At 40.9% G+C, this 10,642-nt stretch overlaps 1 protein-coding gene across 1 annotated transcript; it reads left to right on the top strand.

Annotated features, from left to right (window-relative positions):
• Positions 1 to 203: 203 nt before the first annotated feature.
• Positions 204 to 9,441, top strand: ENPP7 (ectonucleotide pyrophosphatase/phosphodiesterase 7). Its single transcript, XM_087954191.1, has 5 exons — positions 204 to 456; positions 3,976 to 4,121; positions 5,985 to 6,605; positions 8,026 to 8,251; positions 9,416 to 9,441. The coding sequence occupies exons 1-5, from the start codon at positions 204 to 206 to the stop codon at positions 9,439 to 9,441; spliced, it is 1,272 nt and encodes a 423-aa protein (XP_087810317.1).
• The last annotated feature ends 1,201 nt before the right edge of the window (positions 9,442 to 10,642 follow it).

Consider the following 10,642-nt stretch of genomic DNA (forward strand, 5'->3'; position numbering starts at 1 on the left):
ATACCCACCTCTAGTCAAGCCTCAGTCTCTCACACACAGAGAAATAAAATGTATAGGATGAGCCCTTTAAACCCCAGCCGGAAGTTGTCCTAAAGCCAAGAGCAGGGAGTGGATCAGATATAAGACTTTGAACTTGAGACCCTGCCATATTATGCCAGTTTCTGAGGTGTTTGTTTCTTTCCCCCTCTTGCTCGCTCAGAAAGATGTTCGTGTTCCTGGCTTTCCTGGGTACCTTGCTTTCCTTGACAGCCTGTGCCCCACTACAAGGGACACCACAAGAGACAAGACGCCGGGACAAGCTTCTACTTGTTTCTTTTGATGGCTTTCGGTGGAATTATGATCAGGATGTGGACACCCCCAATCTAGAAGCCATGGCCAGAGATGGGGTGAAGGCACGCTACCTCACTCCCCCCTTTGTCACCCAGACAAGCCCCAGCCACTTCACTTTGCTCACAGGTGAGTGTTGCACTCTGGAAGGGAGGGGATGCGATCGAAAGGTAGGAGAGCAGGGGGGAAATCATGGGAATCTCAAATAGACGTGTCACTGGGGAGGAATAGCACTGTTTGCTTATGGTACCTTTTTTTTTTAGCTTATGGTGTTAAAAGTGGGAATGGGAGCACTTGTCATTCTCATCCTTAACCCCAAGCCCCCCAAACAAGTAAAAACTGCATTGTCAAAAATCAGCTATAATATCCAGCACAGGTCTTACTTAATTCTCAGTGACCTAGCTAGATTTGAATCAAGATGTAATGAGCATGCTGCTCATGTTTCATCAGTAAGAAAATAGAAGCATGTTTCATCATGTGAATCTTTGTCATGTTTGTATTGAAGCATTGGCAGTTTAACTCTTGGGGGGTTATTTTGATAACAGTTTGATCTCTCAGCACAGCTCCATCCCCCAAACTCAACCACATTCCCGAAGATCACAGCTAGTTGACAGAAATTTTATTGTCAGCTCCGGCCATTCATAAAAGCACTGGGGGGAAAAATGGAATTATCTAGACTTTCAAATAGTGATAATAATGTAGTAGCATTGGAAAATAGAAGTTATTAGTTCTTGCTATAGGAATCGTTTTGCCCATAATTTTCACACTGAGGGAATGTGCCATCATACTCATAATAAAAATACAATGACTCTGCTGCAAATTATTACTTTAAGACACTGCACAAATTGCTCTTAAGCTCAGTGGCACTTAGTGTAGCACTTCATTTGTTTCCTTTAGAGTGCTTCCAAACTTTAACCTTTCTAGATCTACTTATGCGTCAGTTTTTGAGGCGCTACATTTTTTGTAGGAAATATCATATAATTTTTAAACATTCTGAATTAAACAATTGTCTCTAGAGATTGTCAGTCATCCAGGTCATGGTTGTCCCAAAGATGCTTTTTCAGGAGGCAACAGGACTTTTGAAGACATGATCCAAGAAGCTTCCACTATCCTGTCAGAGCTGAAGAAGCTTCTTGGATGAGAAACGAAGTGTCTTCAAAAGAAAAAAATAAGAAAGTCCAGTTGCCTCCTGAAAAAGCACCTTTGGGATTCTGGCAATTGTAGCTGATGGGCAAAACAGAACCTTCATCTAAATGTTTCCCACTGAAACAAAGGCATGATTAGAATCCTTAAAGCAATGATGGTATGCAACTAGCTGAGCTTGGTTAACCAGAAATAAGCAGAGTTGAAACAAGTTGAACCAGAGTTAAGGCCGTCAGGAGATCTTGGAGTGGCAACCTACACTGGAAAGTCATAGATTTTCTTAGAAGAAGGCAATGGCACACCATTTCTGAATAGCTGCCAAGGAAAGTACATGAGTAGGTATTATACAGAAGGAAGGAATGCAGTATATATGCCATCTTAAGCTTATAGAGGAAAGGCAGTATATTAAACAAATCAATAAATCAAGTCACTTGAAATCCAACTTGACTTAAGGGAGTCTTTACTTTTTATAATTAAAAGAGACTATTTTAGATCAGTGCCTGTATTTGGAGAAAGCTGAAGCATCAATGACATTATAACTAAGACACAATTTCCCTGGCTCACTTGCCGTATTATCTAGCAAAGGCTTCATGGTCCATCACCTGATTTTTTGTATCTTACTAAAGAATTGCAGGAGTGAAATTCTCAAGAATCAAAAGACAAAAACTGGGAAGGTTAGGTGAGTGGATGGAAGAAGTGGAAACCACGTGCTGCATGTTTCCAGAAGACCAGAAAGGAGGCTGGAGGCATTTTTCTGGATTTGTAAAAGACTATTTGACTATCCAAGACATTTCTGTGTGGGAGTCCTAGGGTGACAACATCTCTACAGATTGTCTGACATCTATCTCTAAAGAGAGGTCATTGCCATAGCTGAACAGATATAGGAGAGAGAGGTGCCAGGTGTTCTATATTAGCATTCTCCAAACACTAAATTCTGATTGGTCCACACGGACCGCAACCCGATTGGTCAACTGAACGGCTGTGATTGGTGCGCTAAGAATCAACCGCGATTGGCCGAGCCGATCACGGGAGATTCAAAGCGCTGTCATTGGCCGCCGAGCCGCGAGCAATCCCTATATGAAGGGCTGCCACGGCTCCAAGATCGTGTACTGGTCTTAACACTGAAATAAAGAGCTGAATGTACACTTGGTCTCGTGTCTCTGTGGGAACCGATCTGCCCAGTCTAACACCGGGCACTAACAGAAATCAAAGAAAAATTTCAGTAGAAGAAACAGAGAAAAAGAGAGCAAGGGCTGAAATGAAGAGGGCCAGTAGTTCCACTAGGTCTATATTATCAGATACAAGTCTAGGACCCCACTTTGTAAAAGACCACTTCTTTCTTTCTTTCTTTCTTTCTTTCTTTCTTTCTTTCTTTCTTTCTTTCTTTCTTTCTTTCTTTCTTTCTTTCTTTCTTTCTTTCCTTCTCTTTCTTTCTTTCTTTCCTTCTCTTTCTTTCTTTCTTTCTTTCTTTCTTTCTTTTTCTCTTTCTTTCTTTCTTTCTTTCTTTCTTTCTTTCTTTCTTTCTTTCTTTCTTTCTTTCTTTCTTTCTTTCTTTCTTCCTTCCTTCCTTCCTTCCTTCCTTCCTTCCTTCCTTCCTTCCTTTCTTTCTTTCTTTCTTTCTTTCTTTCTTTCTTTCTTTCTTTCTTTCTTTCTTTTTTGTCTGTCTTTTTGTTTTGCCTTTTTGCCCTGCTCTTTCTTAATTCCCTCCAAAACCCTTTAAGGGGTGAAAAGAGGGAGCAATAGAACAAAATGTTTCAAAAGGGAAAATGGCAAAGGAGATTCCCAGAAATGTGGAGGGGGTCCATAAAGCATCTTGCCCAAAACTCCTTCCATCCTGGCAGTGCCAAAGCGCTCATTTCATGGGGATAATGGGGGCATTAGAAGAATAGCCTGAACTGTGGTGACTAATAGGGCAGGTCAAATTTTTCAACTTTCAATTTCCAAACATTAAGGGTGCTCAAACTTTGTGACATGCCTTGGGGATGGTAAAGATATTTTGGTGACTTTAATATAATTTAGATGTGCTTGGTAAGTAACTATATAAATATCGTACCTTTTTAACATTTTGTCTGCTAACCTGATCAAGGAAGTTCTATTTAGGTCCTTCGGCCAGTCAGAAAAGCAAGGAGCCACCACTGAATTATCCTTGCAACAAACTAGGAAAATGCTACAGTTTCTTAGACAGTGGTGGTTCCATGGATGAGGTCTCTGGTAACTGTGGCCTAATGCTGTTCTCAGGAACAGGAAAGGAATTAGGCTGGTGGCCTTTCTGTGATAGCCTTACCCAGTGGTGGGATTCAGCCAGTTTGCACCACTTCAGGAGAACTGGTTGTTAAGTTTCTGAGCAGTTTGGTGAACTGGTTGTTGGAAGAAATAATTAGGACAGATAATCGGTTGTTAAATTATTTGAATCCTACCATTGGCCTTACCCATCAAGGCCAAGTATCCAGACGTTCATGCAATATACAGATTAAATTAATGTCAAGCTTCTCTCTCTTCTGGTAGGAAAGTATATTGAAAACCATGGAGTGATTCACAACATGTGGTTCAATACTAGCACTGGACAAAAACTGCCTTATTACCATACCCAGCGGAGGTCTGATTGGTGGGACAATGGAAGCCTTCCCATCTGGATCACAGCACAGAGACAGGTAAGTTCAAAATCATAGCAAGAAGTCTTCTCATTCAATGTGTCACTCAAAAAAGTGCATCCCTGTTCTTAGGGACTTCATTTTGCAATCAGCCTTAAGCATCGTATCTAAAACACCCCAAAGAAGAATCAAATCAGATACACCGTTGTAAATATTGGGGAAAGGCCTCCTCCCCATTGATAGATTGGGTTCTAATTGTCAGTTGAAGTTAATTAATTTAGAATCAGTTCTTCAAAACAGATCCTGAGAAAATGGGCAATGAAAATAAATTTACTTTCTGAGATATGTCTGTGGAGGTTTGCAGAAAAATCTATTAATTTGGGGGGGGGGGAAACACCAAAAAGGAAAAAAGGAAAATTACACTAAAATAAAATTGAAAGACTAAAAGCAATTGTGTGGGAGAGGTGGTGTGTCTGTGTGTGTCTGTGTATATTGGTACTGGAGGGCAACTTTAGGAAGGGCCGTAGTCGTGTTCTATTATTTCTCTTTTGATTAATTAGTAATTCTCAGGTTTTCTTTGAATTCAAATGTATGTATCAGTGGTGGGATTCAAGTTTTTTTACTACCAGTTCTGTGAGCGTGGCAGGGGAAGGATACTGCAAAATCTCCAGTCAGAGGTAGTATTTGCTGGTTCTCCGAACTACTCAAAATTTCCGCTACCGGTTCTCCAGAACAGGTCAGAACCTGCTGAATACCACCTCTGGTGTGTGTGTGTGTGTGTGTGTGTGTGTGTGTGTTGTGTGTATACACACACACATATATTGTATACAGTTAGTCCTCAACTTATGACCAGTTGCTTAATAATTATTTAGAGTTACAATAGACTCAAAAAAAGTTACTTATGACCCTTCCGAGGAGTTACAAGTGCTGCACATTTCAGGTGCTTGAAAACAACTCGCACTTACAACCAATTGCAGGGTCATGTGATCATATTTTGCAATGTTTGTCATTGCTTTTTGGTAAACAAAAACCCCTTAGATAAGCTAGGTTCATACATATGACATATGATTCACTTAACAACCACCATCACTCACTTAACAACCATTGCAAAAACAGTTGTAAAATCGAGTCTGCCGCATGATAATGCGACTTTATATCCGTAACAATTTACTGTATCACTAAAATTCCAGATTCAGTTGTGGTTGTAAGCAGTGGTGGGATTCAAAAAAATGTATTGCCGGTTCTGTGGGCATGGCTTGGTGGGCGTGGCAAGGGAAGAATACTCTAAAATCTCCATTCCCTCCCCACCCCACTAACCTGCTTTCCAGCTCTGTTCTCCTGTCCAGGGCAACAAAAGAAGACCCAGCCAATCAGCTGGGACTCAGGAGGCGGAGAATAGATGGGGCAGGGCCAGTGAGAGGTGGTATTTGCCGGTTCTCCAGACTACTCAAAATTTCCACTACCAGTTCTCCAGAACTGTTCAGAACCTGCTGAATACCACCTCTGATTGTAAGAAGGCCTGCATTCATCTCAATATGTAGCAACTTATATCTGTCCACTAAAAAAAGCATACACATAAATGTTTATCCAAAGAAAGACTGGAAGCCTTCTTTAGATAAACATCTTTTAAACAATTTGGGATTGTATAGAATCAGTTCTCTTTTCAATGTCACTGAATTTGGGTTTTTTAGCATCCTGCAATGTTTGTTTCAAAAGCTAGGTATATGTGGTCCTTAAAAGAAAAACTCTGCCATGACAAACACTGCTCCCTTCGGTTCTTTTGAGGTGACTTTTGAGGTGTAAGCACGTTCTGGCAATACGTTCAAGCTAAGGCTCCAGCCTGCATTTGAACCTTGGGCACATCAACATGTAGCCCTGTGGATTGTCTTGCCAACTCACAAGTCTACGATCTTCTCATTCTAGGGTTTGAAAGCTGCCTCCCTGTTTTTCCCAGGAGGGAATGCCACCTACCAAGGAGAAGAAGTGAATGTTAAGAAGGTGGAGAAACTCCTCCACAAGTATGACAATGAAACAGAGTGGAGACAGAATGTGGACACAGTCATGAAGTGGTTCCATGAAGATGACCTTGACTTTGTGAGCCTGTACTTTGGGGAACCCGACTCTACTGGACACAAATATGGCCCAGAATCTCAGCAGAGGAAAGATATGATCCGCCAGGTTGATCGGACAGTGGGCTATTTGAGACAGCGCATCGCAGAGCATGGCCTGAACTCAGTACTTAACTTAGTCATCACCTCTGACCATGGCATGGAAACGGTCATCAAAAAGGATGAAATTCACCTCCTCAAAGTAGCAAACTTCTCGTTTCAGGACATTCAGTTTGAGCTGGTTGATTATGGGCCACAGGGCCTCCTGCTGCCAAAACCTGGGAAATTAGAACAAGTTTATGAAGCCTTGAAAAAGGCCCACCCCAAGCTCCATGTTTATAAGAAGGAGGAATTCCCCAAAAGGTTCCATTATGCCAACCATATTCGCGTCACACCTCTTGTGTTGTATAGTGACCCTGGCTACGTGATCCACGGGGTACAGTATTCTCTCTACCTTGTTAAGGCCAAGCTCTTTATCTCCCTTTACTTGTGAGGCTTTCCATTTCATGTTTGGTAAACATAAAAGAAGCTTCTTAAGAAGGACACAGGAGAAGAGTCAACTAAAATATCAGTCCAGGGCATTTTGCTTTGAATTATCCCACGGGGGTTCCTTTTATTCTGCAGCATTTCTCGCACAGCAATCTCTGCCATCTTGGATGGTGCTAGTCAAAGCATGCCGCTTCGCTGTGTGATATAACACAGACAACCCTGTGCATATTTGTCACACTCTATGACAGCCTTCCCAAAACATCTATCATTCAAATGTTTTGGAATGTGCCAGAATTCCCAATGGCCAAGGCTATTTAGGAATTCTGTGCATTACACCATAATGCCAATAGATTTGGAAAGCATCCGTTGGGAAATGCAACATTTTATGCAGGAAGTGACTTTGGGAAACATTTTGCCTCTATATTCCTAGTTGCAACTATTTTTCTCTTTATTTGAAAAAGCATCCTAACTAACCCATATCGAATATATTCCTGAAGAAACATACATAGGATTGCCTTGCTAATCATTACTGCAGCACCCAAGGGGATCCTGCTAAATCCAGTCATCACAAATTTGGGGATCCTCAGAAATCATATTTTCCTTCTGAGCGCTGCTATTTTGAAATGATGAATTCCATCAGTGTGGCCAAGCAGGCTAGTTGACTGGCTTTCTCTCTCAAAAATAACTTGACCAGCAGAAATTTTCTACCAAAGGTGTTCCTGCCAGAGGGAGCAGATCAAATGTCCCCCAGTGAGATGTTCAGGAGATGGAACAGAACCAGCTCTGGACCTGCTAACTCCAGAACTATTCCATTTTTCAGTCAGAACCCATCAATTAAACCAAAGTAAAGTTGGCATAGCTAATTTCAATTCACTTGCTCATTTGTTTTCCAATCAGTTCAAAAGCCCAGCAAAACTTCTCTCCAGTTCTGCCCTGGCTAGCACAAGGAAAGTAACTTAGTTGCCATCCTTGTCTCTCTCTTATCTGCCATGCATGTGGGCTGTGCAACTAAAGAAAATGCAACAGTTCCTAGTTTGCACGAATGAACTATTTAACTGCAAATAGATCCCCTTTTTTTATTATCATTACAATCACTCTATGTGCAGGGTTGTTCAAGAAATAAGAATGTTAAAATAGGAAACGCCTGCTTAAATGGATTGCACACAAAGATTAGCGATGCTCTTTTTATTTATTAATTTGCTATTTCTATCTGTATTTTTATCATCCAATTGTTGTTGGGAAAATTTTATTTAATTGCAGATAAAAGTTGAGTGGCAGATAATCACTGGGGGGGGGAGAGAAATCCTGTTATTTCAGCGAAAAGGCAAATGGCACGTGATGAATTGTAGCCTTCCCTTCTTTTTCAGAGAGTGAAAGTCCAGTTCAATAAAGGGGAACACGGCTTTGACAACGAAGCTATGAATATGAAGACCATCTTCCGAGCTGTGGGACCAGCTTTCAAGCAAGGCCTGGAGGTGGAGCCATTTGAAAGCGTGAATATTTATGCCCTCCTTTGCAAACTCCTGAACATCACACCTGAACCACACGATGGATCCTTGGAAGTCACCCGGCATATGCTTGTCAAAGACTCAGGTCTGGGGTGTTTTTTTTCTGGTTAGCTAACATTGCAATCCACCAATTATTCAATGAATGGATTCAGTCCAAAAAAAGATTAATTACATATCCGTCAGAGAGACAGGGTTATAAATTGTCGATGATGTACCTTAATAGTCCCTTATGGAGGCTGAGGATCCCTAAAGAGTTTGCTCTTTTCCGATCAGGGAAAAACCCTTTTATTTAAGTAGCAGCCGTCTCCACAATCTTTATAAATTGTACACTGATGATATCAAACACCAAAGGATTTGTTTCTTTAACTTATCCAGCAAGAAGTTCTAAGGTAAAAAAAGAGTAGCTTTCAAATATTTCTCTCCCCGATTTCATTGGCTTGCCTAGCCTACCTATACGTTGATTCCAGCATCAGCAAAGCCAAAAATGGGAAGGAAGGGAAATACAGTAAATCTTTGCCAATTTCACAAAGTGGCACTAGGAGAGGCCAGTGGAATGTCTCTGATTATTCAGTATTTTATTGTTATGATGGAACCATTAATTATCCTCTAATCCACTTAGAGTACTGATTGGAATCTGATGCATGATAGAAAGAAGTGTTTCCTTGCAATTGCTAGGCTATGTGAATACTGTTTATAAAGGGCATATAAAGGAAGGAATACTAATATAGTATACAAAACATATATGAATTTCTATGAAAATCAATTGGATCGGATTCACTTGTTCACATTCTCCCCCCATCTTGTCACTACTTTGTGTATGTCCTACGATGAAGGACAAGAGAGTGATAGGTTTTTCTATCTGGTGCATATATATATGTGGTCCACTCTCAATTTGTAAATTCGGGAAGGAAAGTCCTGTTTACAATCAAACTTAATTCTTGCATAATTTCAGATGCTGGCTATGTTTTTAAATCATACTTTAAACAAGCCAGAGTTCCAATTTCACCTGAAGGAGTACGAAGGAGCATGAAACTGGAGCATAGCAGCATACCTTATAACTATAGGGAGAAACCATAATTCCAATTATGGGCTTTTGTTTTCCAAATTAGTATCATGCCAATATATGCTAAGCTAAGTTTGGAGTTTACAACTAATGAGCTCCTCTGCTGGCTGCCAACAAAGTGCACCTTTGATCTGAAACCAATTTCTCATATTTTATTCAAGCCATCACTTACCCTTTCGCTTGTAGGTGATCTCTTACACAAATACCAGTAAAAATTTGACAGCTTCCTGCTTTTTGTTATATCTCATGGGCAACCCCCAAATCTACCTCCCCACTTTCCTGGAGCAGGTCAATCCTTCCCTGTGGACCATCAGATTCATCACAATTGCTCTCCATTGAGAGATGTGGGACCAGGAAGATAGAAAAACAACTTTCACAACCTGTCAGAAAAGAAAGAAAAAATTATAAGGGTGGTGGGGAAGAGAGAGCAAAGGTATTATATGCTCCAAAGGTAGCAGGGAGCCCCCTGCTGGCCAAATATTGACACCCCAGCCTAGGTGTTTTTCCAATTAGAATATGAAGCTTGTCAGAGTGAAGACAGAGCTGTATAATTGGGTCTGGAAAGGAAGCACATATTTGAGAGTTTCCCTGGCAATACTAATCAATTAATTACTGTTCAATGTGTAGCTAATGTTGGAAAAAAAGGAGTAACAACTTGGACAGAAACATCTTTTATTTCCTTGTGTATAAAGCCATCAGTAATAAATCCATTTAGTGCATGGATTCAGATTTACAGAACCAGTATGGAAATACTAAGTGTAGCCTGGTCTTTAACTGTATCACATGCCTGTCAAACATGTCAGTCTCAGATGTAGCTTTTTCCAGGGGTACCAGAGCTGGTTTAGAGCTGGCTAAATTTGTACCCATTAGTATGGAGGAAGTAGATAGGATATTAGAGCTGCAAGCTCAACCACCTCAGTGTTAGATCCATGTCCCTGTTAAGCTTCCTGGGAGATGACATGTGGTTGACTCCAGAGGGTGGTGAATGTGCCTTTGATGGAAGAGGTCATCCCTTAAAGACATAGCATTGCGTTCTCTCCTCAAGAATCCATTGCTTGACTCAACCATTTTGGATCATCTTTGTCCTACTCCATCATTCCCCGTTATTTTAGGTTTTTATTTCAATAGCTATGGAGGGCCTTGGAGAAAGCAGGTGCTTTGTGCCCCTTTCAGTTGGATTTCAGGCCTGGATATGGGACTAAAATAGTAATGATCATGCTTGTGGATTACCTTTGGAGAGAGTGAGATTGGGGTAATGCTTTCATCCTTACCCTCTTTGATATCTCAACTGCTTTCAGTATCATTGATCATGGTAACTTCCTGGCACTGCTCTAGGGATTAAGAGCTCCTTCTTCCTCTGAAATTGGTATGGGGGGGAGAGATATTAGTCCCATATACCCTTTTCTGTGGGGT

Source organism: Notechis scutatus, chromosome 2 (assembly GCF_049901735.1).
Source record: "Notechis scutatus isolate UNSWTSFEM ecotype Mainland chromosome 2, rNotScu1.2, whole genome shotgun sequence".
Lineage (NCBI taxonomy): Eukaryota > Metazoa > Chordata > Lepidosauria > Squamata > Elapidae > Notechis > Notechis scutatus.

Excerpts from the sequence above, each read along its gene's own strand:
- ENPP7 (XM_087954191.1), top strand. The coding sequence starts at position 204 with ATGTTCGTGTTCCTGGCTTTCCTGGGTACCTTGCTTTCCTTGACAGCC. Across the intron at positions 4,122-5,984 it reads GGATCACAGCACAGAGACAG|GGTTTGAAAGCTGCCTCCCT; the intron begins GTAAGTTCAAAA and ends TTCTCATTCTAG. Across the intron at positions 6,606-8,025 it reads CTGGCTACGTGATCCACGGG|AGAGTGAAAGTCCAGTTCAA; the intron begins GTACAGTATTCT and ends CTTCTTTTTCAG.